The following is a 13,064-nucleotide window of genomic DNA, read 5'->3' on the forward strand; positions in this document are numbered from 1 at the left end:
GCAAGAAGGTGGGAGGAGTGTTTTTATGCTGGGCAGGCTTCCCATGAGTGATTGTGGAAAGGAAGGGGAGTGATTTTGTAGGGCCCTAAAAAGAAGCCAGGAAGACGAGGAAAAAATAAAACCCTGTTGAAAAGAAAACAAATTGACTCAGGCGTTTTCTGACATTATCTTTCGTCTAGACTTGGAGATCGAAGCTCAGGCCAGAAGTCTGGAAATGCCCATTTTCTTCTTGCTGTGTAACTGACCTTCCTAATGACCCAAGACACATCATTACAACCGCCTGATAGGCACACACCAAAAACAGCCCAGCCACATATTGTCTAATGTTTTCCTTTATTTTTAGCATTCTTTCCTTTGCTCAGGAGGTACCCAGGGCCATAAAAACAAATTTTAAACGAACATTTTATATGAGTGCTTAGACTTGTTTTCACGAGCTTATGTCATTTTCCCTTTACAGCAGCCCAGTGAGATAGGTAGGCAGCCCAGGGTTTATCCCCCCGACCTCACAGGTAAGCATTCAGAGCTCAGAGACCTGCCCACGATCTCATAAAGGCAGAGTTGGAACCGGGTCCCTGGTCTCCTGACTCCTGTCCCGTGCATGAGGCCCACACACTGTGAGGTGGCATTCCAACCCACTTGAGGCTTTTCACCCCAAACCATAAGTGCTAGCTTTTTGTTTACCTGAGCTGCCCACTGCCTTGCTAGGATTATGGGGTGAACCCTCTACAGTGGGGTTGGAGGGAGGTATAGGGAACTGAAGGTAGGAAGCAGGGAATGTCTTTTTCTCAAGGGAGTTTAGCAAGGGCTTGGTATTTACTGAGTGTTCAGTTTTCAGAGAGGAAATAAAAACTAAAGGTCACATGAGTTTAATGGGATGACTGTTAATCTCTTGCATATATTTTACACTGCACACTTTGCAAAGGGCTTCTGCCTGTGTGTGTGTTTAATTCACATACTATATATCACTCAAAGTATACACGTCAGTGTTTTTAGTATATTCACAGGATTGTGCAACCATCCTCACAATCGAATTTAGGAACATTTTTATGACCCCCAAAAGAAATTTTGTCCCCATTAGAAGTCACATCCTATTCCCATCATCCCCCCAGCCTTAAGCAACTACTAATCTATTTTCTGTCTCTGAATATTTACCAATTCTAACATTTCATATAAGTGGAATCTAGCTTCCTTTCACTTAGCACAATGCTTTCAAAGTTTATACATTTTGTAACATGTATTTGTACTTTATTCTTTCTACTGCTGAATAATATTCCATTATATGATATGCCACATTCTCTATGTATATCCATCAGCTTATAGGCATTTGGGTTGTCTCCACTTTGGCTATAATGAGTAAAGCTGCTGTGAAAATTTGTTTACGGGTTTTTCTGTGGACGTATGTTTCCTTTACTCCTAGGATATACCTACAAGTGGAATTGCTGGGTCATGTGGTGATTCTGTGTTTAACTTTTTGAGGAGCTGTCGACTGTGTGTGTGTTTAGAAATTTACTGAGATATATTTCCCATATTGGGCTTTTTAGTGGCTCGGTGGTAAAGAGTCTGCCTGCCAGTGCAAGAGATGAAGGTTTGATCCCTGAGTCAGGAAGATCCCCTGGAGAAGAGGATGGCTACCCTACCAGTTTCCTTGCCTAGGAAATTCCATGGACAGAGGAGCCTGGTGGGCTATAGTCCATGGGTCACAAAAGAGTCGAACATGCTTAGCTTCTAAGCAACAATTTCTCATACCATAAAAGTCACCCATTTAAATGTACAGTTCAGTGGTTTTAGTATTTCCCAGGGTTGTGCAACCATCACCACAGTCTCATTTTAGAAAATTTTCATCAGCCTCAAAAAGAAACACCATTCTCATTAGCAGTTACTATCCATTCCTGCTTACCAACCCACCTCCTTCCCAGGCAACCACTAGTTTGCTTGCTGACTGAATTTTCCTGCTCTAGACATTTCACATAAACAAAGTCACGTGATCCGTGGTCTGTTGTCACTAGTCTCTTTCACTTAGCACAGTGTTTGGGGATTCGTCCATATTGTGGCATGTTATTAGTATTTCATTCATTTATGTGACTGAATATTATTCCCTTGTATGAATATCCCACATTTTTTTAATCCAGCCTCTACCTCTGTCATCCCATTGTGTAGGAACATCCCGTTGTTCTCCCTGTGTGTCTCTGTCTGTTTTCTTATAAGGACTCCAGTCACTGGAGTAAGGCCCACACTAATCCCATGTAACTTCATTTTAATTCATTATATCTGCAAAGACCCTATTTTCAAATAAGGTCACATTCTGAGGTTCCATGAGTTTTGGAGGGGACACTGTTCAACCCATAAAGACACGAAGGAGTAATCACATGAGTTCAGATAGAAGTCTTTTAAAGTTGCAAGCTGAGGTAGGATTTTTGGCAAGGTTTCATGCCAAAACAGCTTTGGAAGAACTTTCCTGGCGATGAAGACCATTATGGAGCTAACTGGTTTCATAGACGTGGCTTTACGTCAGAAGAGTGAAATTCCAAGTGTCTCTGGGCCCAACTCATCCTAACCCCTACTCCATCTTATTACCAGATCTCGAAAACCTCTTTGATTTTGACCACAAGAAACAAGCATGTATGGATTTTTGTGCCAGAGAAAATTATTTCATTCATTCAACACATATGTAATGAATACCCACTATGTTCTGGGACTGTTCTAGGCACCAGGGATAACAGAGGCGACGGAACACGTTTTGAGTACCACAACTTGCAGCATTTCTCTGACCCTTTCTGCATTTCATCCTTACAACCGCACTCTGGAGATTTGTAAATAAGGAAACTGAGACTGGGGTGAAATGATTTCTCCTCCTCTGTGACTAAACAGACTGGGTCGCCTTTGGATCCCCAGCCTGAGCTGGAGGCACTGAGGCTGGGTCTGTCTTCCTTTGAACGCTTGACCCACAAGCATTCAACACAGGGGACATGAAAAAGGAATTGGGTGACAAGGCAGGATAAGTTGTTTGTCACAAAATGGCTATTCTTGTCAGTTTGAGGAACCTGGCCTTTATTCTGAAGGTAATGAGGAGTCACGGATGGTATTGAGGGGGTTTGACTTATTATGCTATGTACTTCAGACATTCAGTCAATACATGATTGTGGAGCTGTGTCATAGACGGGGCTTCATTCTAGGAATAAAATTGTTACAAAAGGGACAGTATCTCTGCCGTCACTGAGTTCATAGCCTAATGTATGGAGTGATGCAAAAGAGGTTGGTATTCACCTGAAATTCTGTTTGAAACACAAGAAAGTTCAAGTGAGAAGCACAGTTGAAGAAATAAACAGGAAGTGGTTTTAAAAAGAGAGATCTTTGTAAGTCATCCTGAGGATTGCAGGGATCTGTTGCATTTTAAGCAGGGCAGAGGCATAATGGCATGAGGTGGTCATTGAGAAACAGGGAAGGGTGATAGATAATGCCTGGGTTTCTGTCTCGGAGAACTGACCGGATGGCAGTGTTGATGTGCTTCACTGAGATACAGAATCCAGGAGGAGTTCCATTGAGATGGTTGAGCTTGACTTGCTTGTGGGACAGCTGAATCGAGGTGCCCGGCAGATTGGGGGACTGGCGGGGAGGAAGAGACGGGGAGCAGTTATAGGACAGAGAGCTCAGGAGACAGAACCAAGCCAGAGATTAAGATCTGTGAATTGTTGTCACATAGCTGAAGCTGTGAGGGCGGACAGGATGCCCCAGAGAGTCTCTGGAGGGAGAGTGAGGTCACAGGAGGGTGTGGGCAGAGCGCTGAGGAAAGCCCCCTGTATGGGCTGGTCAGGGGAGGGGGGTCCAGAGACCACGGACAGCGTGGGGTGCCCCCGAGAGGCTGCCCTGGCACCTCCCCTGGGTCTCCCCTGGCACTGGGCCTTCCCCTCTCCCGGGTGTCAACCCTCTCCTCTGCCATCAGAGAGCTCATCTCACACATCTAATGGAGTAACGAAGCCATCGATTCTGTTAACAGACATCCAGTTCACAAGACCTGTAACGGGCATTCACTTTGGAGGTCGACAGAGCTGTCGATGGAACAGTTTTTCCCCAGAGGCCCGTGGCGTTTCCTGCTATACGCTGGCAGTAGTTGACCTGTCCAGCATCAGAAAAGGCTAGAGAGTCACTAATGCTGTAGAGCTGGGGATCCGTGAGAAGGGTGCTAAAACAGGTCAGATAACGGGGTAGAAAGAGAACTAAGTCTCCTCTGAAGTGGTCACTAGCCCTGGAAAGCCCCCGTCATCACCACTAAAACATCAGCCCCACTGGCCATCACACTGCCAGAAATGACATCTTTAACCTTCCTTTTGAACAAAAAGTTTTGCTGGTGGAATTACTGCATGCCGAATGCTTTTTTTTTTTTTTGCATATTCTACAAAGACAGACTCAGAACTTGTTCTGTGTACCTGGGCTTTATTAGGTAAATGTTGGCACTGAAGAGGTAACATCAGCAGTCACTGCTCTTAGACACCATGGGCCAGGCAAGGCTGACAGTGGATATAATGAAGTGAGGGCCACATGCTGTTCGCACCCAGAACAATGGAGTCCAGGAAGGTTTCAGGGAGAATATGATATCTGTGTAGGGTCTTAAAAGCTTGCCTGTGAATGCTAAAGAAGTAAAATCCAGGCGGAAGAAACAGCACAAACCAAAACAAAGAATCATAAAAGGGGCTGGTGTGTCCACCGACTGATGAAGCTTCCATATGCCTGGGGTATGGGAGGAGGAAAGCAGGAAATAGGCCAGACTGTGAAAGGCCTTGTATGTTGTGCTCAGGCATTTGGACTAAGCCTAGAGAGCCAGCCAAATGAATAATGCCCTTGGCTTGGGGTGTAGCTCTCTAAACTATTATCTGTCTTTAATACCTCGCTTCCTTTCTAACACAACAGGGAGAGTTAAAGATAAGAGTTAAGAAGAAGAAGAAAAATAAAAACAAACCCATAGACAGAGAGTGGCGAGTACGGGAGCCGGGAGCATCGTCCCGGGAGGACAGGGAAGGGCAGGCCGGAGGGGCCCGGACGGTCTGGAGGGACGGGCGGCTCCGTTCCGCACACTTTTATCAGGCAGTGCGGCGACACGGCCCAGGCCCCTCGGCGCCTAAGTCTTCGGGAAGCCGAGCTTCATTTAGTAAAGCCAGCGTAGCTGAGAGGGAGGCGATGCCCCAGGAGCCCGCAGAGAGAGGGGAGGCAGTGGCGTTCCCTTGCCCGAGGCTGGCCTCGCCTCCCGGAGCGGGCAGGGGGTGACTGGCGACAGTGGCCTCCGGGCGACCCCGGGGCCTGAGCCAGCAGGGGGCAGTAGGGAGGGCAGCGGGCGGGCAGGTGCTGAGGGCGCTGCGCCCCCCGGTCCGGGAGAGGGCCGCCTTCCCTTCCGCTTCCCCTCACACAGCCCTGGCTCTCTTCACAGACTCCCTGCGGAACATCTCCTCGGCCCCGCACGCGCCGCGCTCCTCTCCGGCGGAGCTCAGCAGCTCCAGCCAGCACCTTCTCCGAGAACGGAAAGCCTCGGCCCCGTCGCACTCCAGCCAGCCGACCCTGTTCACCTTCGAGCCCGCGCTGTCCAACCACGTGCAGCCCGCCCTGTCGGCCAGCGCGCCCCAGGAGTACCTGTACCTGCACCAGTGCATCAGCCGGAGGGCGGAGAGCACACGGTAGGCTGCCCGAGCGCCGCTCGCGGGCCCAGTCCTTTCCAGCCTCGGCTTTTTAATTTTGAAGACGCGGGAGTAAACTATCATTGCATCTTTCCAGGTCACCAGATACATAATTATAAAACAAAAACACCGCTGCTCTAGTTTAGGTAACCTTCACATTTTATGGGTATCATCTACGTTGCTATATAACGATACGTGGATTCCAAAGAATCCTTTTATTATCAAAAATCTTGCTTTACAAATTTTAATTTGGAAAAAAAGGCGTTAAGAAGCTAGAGTTTCAGAATCAAAGTCAGTGCATTTGTTGACCCTAACAGTATAGCTATAAAATAACATTGTTGAGTAAATCCGTATCTCACTTTTGCTACCACTGTGGTGTTCCATGTGGCAGCCACTCTCCACATGTGGCTATCTAAATTTGAGTCAATTAAAATTAAATAAAACTCGGGAGCTTCCCTGGTGGTCCAGTGAATACCAATCTGCCTGCCAGAGCAGGGGACACGTTTGATCCCTGGTCGGGGAACTAAGAGCCCAGCAGCCGTGGAGCAACTAAGTCTGCGTGCCACAACTAGAGAGTCCGTGAGCCACAACAGAAGTCCCACATGATGCTGCTAAGACCTGACACAGTGAAATAAATAACAGTTGTGACTGTGGTAATGATGAAAGAAAATAGATGCCAAAGATGTCTGTAACAGCATAAATTTAAAAGAAAATTATTTCAATTAAATTGCAGTGAAAATTAACTTATTCAGTTGCACCAGCCGTATTTCACGTGCTCAGTGGCCACACGTGCCACTGGCCACCATACAGGGTCATGCAAATACAAAACATTTTCATCATCACAGAAAGTCGTAGCAAGAACTCCCCGCTCTAGAGTAAGTTTTCGTTTTTCTGACAGCGGAAACTCTCTCAGGCATAGAGCCTGTGCATACTTTTATTACCTTTTATCTCATTATTAGGATAAACAAAAGCACAGGGCTTATGGACTTTGCCGGAACTGGTTCCCAATTCTACCATGGCCAGCAGGTTGCAAATCACGTTCCTGTATTAATTAATTTAGAAATAACTAATTTGTGTTAGGAGAATTAAGGCAGTTAGAGAGCTGGTTTATTGATAAATCACATTACAGGATATTTTCATGCATGATCAGACTTAAACCAGTCAAATACACTGAGGTCACTAGGATCGATCATTTCTCCCTGTTTCACGGGTGAGGAAACCGAGACTCTCGACTTCTGAATGACAGAGGTCGGACCAGAACCCAGGCTTCTCCTTCCTGGTCATGCACTCTTTTCTCTACACTGTGCTGTTCTGTGATTCTGGTTTTCTGAGTCATTTTCACACACTGCCAATACTCAGTTTGAAATCTGCCTCAAAAAATTCATTTTCCTCAAGCAGCATGATTCATTTGTGAGCTTCCGCTAGTTCAGGTGACCTCCATCAGTGTACGCATGAGGACCTGAGTTCCACACAGGTAGAATGAATCAACCAGGATCCCTGAACTAGTTAGTACCTAATTCTTCTGAACCACAGACCGGGTAGAATGCAAAGTGTTTTACAGGCTCTGCAGTTCAGTCAGTTATGGTTTCAGATTCAGGTCTGGCCACTTCTTTGTGACCTTGGGGGCCATTTATTTAGCCTCCTTGGCCTTCAGTTTCCTTCTCTGCAGAGTGAGAATAATTAACTCGCGAGCATAATTAATGAACATAAAATGGCAAAACATTTCTGAGGTACCCGTGAGGCAGGAGGTCCTCAGGACATATTGCCAGATGTTCTCCCAGGCCCCCACCCCTTCAGCTACACACAGGGTCACAGGGGAGTAAAGAATGAGAGGCTGTACCCTCATAGTTTCAGCGAAAGACAGAGCACTTTGTATTAGTGTCTCTCAAACAGGAACGTGCACGTGAAATACCCAGGCACCTTGTTGAAATGCTGCTTCTGATTCAGTGGCCCTGCGGTGGGTCCTGAGACCCTGGTTTTCTGCAAAACTGTAAATGATCCTAGTGCAGACTGCAAATCACCCTTCCACTTTTATATTAATACGTTACTATCCTTTGGGACAGGACTCAGAGCACATATCGTTGCATGATAAATATTTGAACAAATCTGTGTTATGGAAATATGTTATCTCCATAGCCTGTGGATGTTAATGAATGAGACAGAGCTTATCTACATCTGGGGAAGCAACTTGATTGTGGGGCCTTGACCAAGTCGTGCTTTTCTCTGTGTCTTTGTTTTGATTTGTGTGGGTGAGGGAGCAAGAGGTTGATGAGTAGGATCTCAGGGAGAGTTTTAAAAATAGTAAACTCAAACAGTGTTTGTAAGATTCCAAGCAGGAATGGAGGGTGGAAAGGAAGCTTTCTTTCAGTCATTTCAGTTTAGTTGCTCAGTCGTGTCCGACTCTTTGCGACCCCATGAATCGCAGCACGCCAGGCCTCCCTGTCCATCACCAACTCCCGGAGTTCACTCAGACTCACGTCCATCGAGTCAGTGATGCCATCCAGCCATCTCATCCTCTGTCGTCCCCTTCTCCTCCTGCCCCCAATCGCTCCCAGCATCAGAGTCTTTTCCAATGAGTCAACTCTTCTCATGAGGTGGCCAAAGTACTGGAGTTTCAGCTTTAGCATCATTCCTTCCAAAGAACACCCAGGGCTGATCTCTTTCAGAATGGACTGGTTGGATCTCCTTGCAGTCCGAGGGACTCTCAAGAGTCTTCTCCAACACCACAGTTCAAAAGCATCAATTCTTCGGTGCTCAGCCTTCTTCAAAGTCCAATTCTCACATCCATACATGACCACTGGAAAGACCATAGCCTTGACTAGACGGACCTATCTTTAGAGGGATATATAGTTTCTGGCGGTAGTAGAGTAGTGTGCATGATAGCAAACATACTATAACAATTACAAACTCCAGACAAAACATTTTAAAAAACTAAAGGCACTGAAGAGCAATCAAAGAGCAGGACAAATTTGTTTTTAAAAAAGGGACCCACACTGAACAAGATTCAATTTATATGACTTTTCTTTTGAATGAAATTCCCATAACATATCATCCCAAGTGTTCAGTAGATAGTGAGAAATTGCTGGACACTTGAGGACACTGTAAAGTTGACCTGTGGTCAAGAGAACTCAGGTCATAGAAACAAAATAAGCTCGGTTTTTGGAGTTAGCATACAAAGACTTTAAAATAGTTGTGTTGATTGCTTTAATCTGTGGCAGGGAGGGAACATGGATAATGAGTAAAGAGATGGTGAAATTTAGGCAAAAGAAACTTTGAAAAAGAACGTATAAGTTTCAGTTTCTCTATGGTGGCAGAAGCCACCACAGATTATCCCTCCCACTAATTACAACTAAAAACTCCAGGCAAAATATGATTACCCAAAGACTCTGTAAATGAAAGGAAGCAGCTTATGTAGCAGAGCAAACTCTGAAGATGCAACTGCACAGAGTGAATTTTCTGTCTCTGGTGGATTTGTCCTGAGTATGGGCCCCCTCCCAAAGCAGCACAGTGGGGCAGGCTGCTGAAACTCTAACAGAAATCTCCAGAAAAGGAGCCCTTCGGGGGCTGGGGAAGAGTGGAGTATCCCAGAGTGGAGAGAGCTAGAGAAGGGATTTCCTGATTCTGGATATAAAACCACTCAAGTCTCAGGCTCATCTTGATGGGGGGGTGGGCGTGGAGCAGTGCGAGCGGTGCTCAGTCATGTCCAACTCTTTGCGACCCCGTGGATTGTAGGCTCTGTGGAATTCTCCAGGCAAGAATACTCGAGTGGATTGCCATTTCCTTCTCCAGGAGATCTTTCCCAACCCAAGGCATCGAACCCAGGTCTCCCACACTGCAGGCAGGCTCTCCACTGTCTGACCCACCAGGGAACCCGTGTGTGAGATAGACTCAAACCAGCATAACAAGAGCTTTGTGAACTAAACTGAGATTTTTTACTACCACACACAAAAGGAGAAACAGAACTTAAGAGGCTAAACCTAACCATGTTGATTGCCTGCAAAAACAAACACATCAGTATTTTCCAGAGGATGATAAAAGAACACAGTCTACACAGCATTCAGAATATAATCCAAAATTTCTGGGCATACAGAAAATGAGCAAACTATAACTAATTCTCAAGGGCGAGCACAGAGACCAACCTCATTATTACAAATGTTGGAGCTTCTACACACAGATTTAAAAGCCCATATTATAACAATATTCCATATGAGAAAAGAAAACACACTTGAAATTAATGAAAAGGGAAAGAAACTCTTATCAATCCAGAGGTCTCAATTCTGCAAAAGTATTCCTTCAGGAATGAAAACAAAGTAAGACATTCTTAGATGAAAAAGAAGTAAGAGAATTTCTAGGAGATTTAATTTAAAGAAATAATAAGGCTGAAGCAAGGTATTACCAGAAGAAAACTATGAGCAGGAATGAAGAAAGACAAGCAGAAATAGTAAATATTTTTCAAAATTATAAAGTATTGTTTTTTTCCCTTCTAAATTCTTTAAAATATGTATGTTGAAAACAAATATTAAACATTATCTAGTGGGGTTTTTACATGGTTTTATTTCTCTTCAACCTGAAGTTCCTTTTTTTTTTTTTTTTTTAATTTTATTTTATTTCATTTTGGCCATGCTGCATGGTCTGTGGGGATCGTCCCTGACCAGGGATTGAACCTAGGCCCATGGCAGTGAAAGTGCCAAGTCCTTACACTGGACTGCCGGGAAACTCCCATGAAGAGCTTCCTTTACCATTTATGGCCATGTGAGTCCCCTGGTGACCAATTTTCCCAGCTTTCACTTATCTGAAAATACCTTTATTTCACCTTTAATTTGATTTATTTTATTGAAGTATACAATTGATTTACAGTGTTGAGTTATTTCTGCTGTACAGCAGTGGTTCAGTTATACACAAATATGATACACATACTTTTTCATATTTCTCTTATGGTTTATCACAAAATATTGAATATAGTTCCCTGTGCCATACAGTATCACCTTTATTTTTGAGAGAGACTTTTGCTGAGTATAAAAATGGCTTTATTTCAGCATTCTAAAGGATGCCATGCTATGGTCTTCTGGACTTTCGTTATTTTTGATGAGAGATCAACTGTTCTTTTTATTCTTATTCTCCTGGATATAATTGTATCTTTCTTCCTCTGATTGTTTTCTCCTTTAACAAAAAATTGTGTTAAAATATGCATAATAGGAAACGTCCTATCTTAACCGTTTTGAAGTGTACAGTTCAGTAGTGTTAAGTACTTTCACACTCCTGCAACCAATCTTTGGAACTCTTTTCATCTCTCAAAATTTAAACTCTGTACCCTTAATACCTCATTTCACCTTCCCCCAGCCCCTAACAACCTCCATTCTACTTTTTATCTGTATGAATTAGGCTTCTCTCAGTGGAATTACAGTGTTTTTTGTGAGTGAATTATTTCACTTAGCATAAAGCCCTCAAAATTCATCTATATAGTAGCAAGTGTCAGGATTTTCTTCCTTTTTAAGGCTAAGTAAATATTTCATTGCATGTATACACCTCAGTAGATGCTAAGAAAGATTTGACAAAACATAATACATCTTTATAAAAAATATTTCTTAGCAAACTGTAAATAGATGAGAACTATCTCAAACTAAGACTTCTAAGAACAGCCTACATGGAAAAATACTAAATATATTCCCCTAATACTGGGGACAAGAAGACAATACCTGCTCTTGCTACTTCTATTCACAGTTGTACTAGAGATCCTAGTGAGTTCAATAAGGGAACAAAAAATATATAAAAGGCACAAATACCAGAAAGGAAGATGTAATAGTTTCTGTTTGCCGGTAACATGGTTGTTTATATTAAAAATCCTAAAGAATATAGAAAATAAGTACTAGAATTAATAAGTTAATTTAGCAAATTCACAGGAGAAAAGATCACTATACAAAAATAACTTTTACTTACTAGCAACAACAACAAAAAAATGAACTTAAAAAATCTATATAATGATGCCCGAAGAAGTAGACTGCTTAGGAATAAATTTAACAAAAGACAGGCAAGACCTCTTCACTGAAACCACTAACATTGCTGAGGGAAATTAAAGACCTGAATATGGAGGTAATAATATACTATAGTTATGAATTGGAAGAGTTAATATTATTAAAATGGTGATTCTTCCCAAATTAACCTGTAGATTCAGTACAATCCAAATAAAAATCCTAGCAAGCTTTCTCACAGAAATTGATAAACTAGTTCTAAAATGTATGTGAAAGTGTGAATAACCAAAGTGATTTAAAAAAAAAAAAAAACAGCACAAAGTTAGAGGACTTATACTACCTGATTTTAAGACCTTCTGTCAAACTAAGGTTAATCATGATAGTTGTATTAATGAAAGGGTAAACATATAAATCACTGGAACAGATTAGTGAATCTGGAGGGGTTAGAATGAATATATGTGTGTGTGTGTATGTGTGTGTGTGTGTGTATATATATATATATATATTTTTTTAAACTAAGGTGCCAATAGGGAAATGAAAGTTTTTTCAACAAATAGATACCTATATAGGAATTTTAAAAAACCTTTACTTTCTATCATACTACTCAAAAGCTAAAAAGTATCAGAGACCTGAATGTAAAGTTTAATACTTTGAAACTTAACAGAAGAAAATATCTCTGTGATCTTGGGGTAAGAAAAGATTTTTTATATGGGATTTAAAAATCAGGAATCAGAAAAAACTGATAGTCTTTATCAAAATTAAAACTTTTGCTCTTTAAAAGATCCCATTGGGAGAATAAAATGGTGAACTTTCCTGGTGGTCCATGGTTACGAATCTGCCTTGCATTACAATGGACAGGGTATGATCCCTGGTCAGGGAACTAAGATCCTGTGCGCTGTGCAGTGCAGACAAAAAAGTGAAACAACAACAAAAAGCAAGTCGACAAATCCTAGAAAATGCTCGAAGCATATATCTGACAGAGAACTAATTTCTGGCATACGTAAAGAACTATTACAACTCAATAAGAAGACAAGCAAGCAAAGTTTTTTGCATGGGCAAAAGATTTGAAGAGACACTTCACAAAAAAGATAGAGGAATGGCCAGTAATAAGCACATGAAAACATGCTGAACCATCAGAGAAATGCAAATTAAAACCTCAGTGAGGTTTTGCTTAATCTCCACTGGAATGACTACAGTAAAACAAACAAACAAACAAACAGACAAAAAAAGGAGCAGTGCCAGGTGTTGGCGAGTGTGTGGATGGGCTTTAGTCACGCACTGCTCCATTACATACTAGGTACTCTGGAAACAAACAGTTTACAAAGCGCTTTACCAGTAGTTACCTCTTTTGATCTCCAAAGTAATCTCAGGATTACTTTTGAGTAGGGACTTTGAGAGAGAATCAGCTCATTCATCTCTGCCTAGCACAGAC

General features: G+C 42.8%; 1 protein-coding gene across 2 annotated transcripts in view; it reads left to right on the forward strand.

The window, feature by feature from the left end:
• The window catches only part of GAB2 (GRB2 associated binding protein 2), a 178,048-nt gene that overhangs the window by 147,731 nt on the left and 17,253 nt on the right, over positions 1-13,064 (forward strand). For both annotated transcript variants that reach the window (XM_069564916.1, XM_069564917.1), the window contains exon 3: positions 5,420-5,663. In XM_069564916.1, the coding sequence (XP_069421017.1) occupies positions 5,420-5,663 (244 nt within the window). The remainder of the gene's footprint in view (positions 1-5,419; positions 5,664-13,064) is intronic.

The sequence above is a fragment of the Ovis canadensis genome, chromosome 21 (assembly GCF_042477335.2).
Source record: "Ovis canadensis isolate MfBH-ARS-UI-01 breed Bighorn chromosome 21, ARS-UI_OviCan_v2, whole genome shotgun sequence".
NCBI lineage: Eukaryota > Metazoa > Chordata > Mammalia > Artiodactyla > Bovidae > Ovis > Ovis canadensis.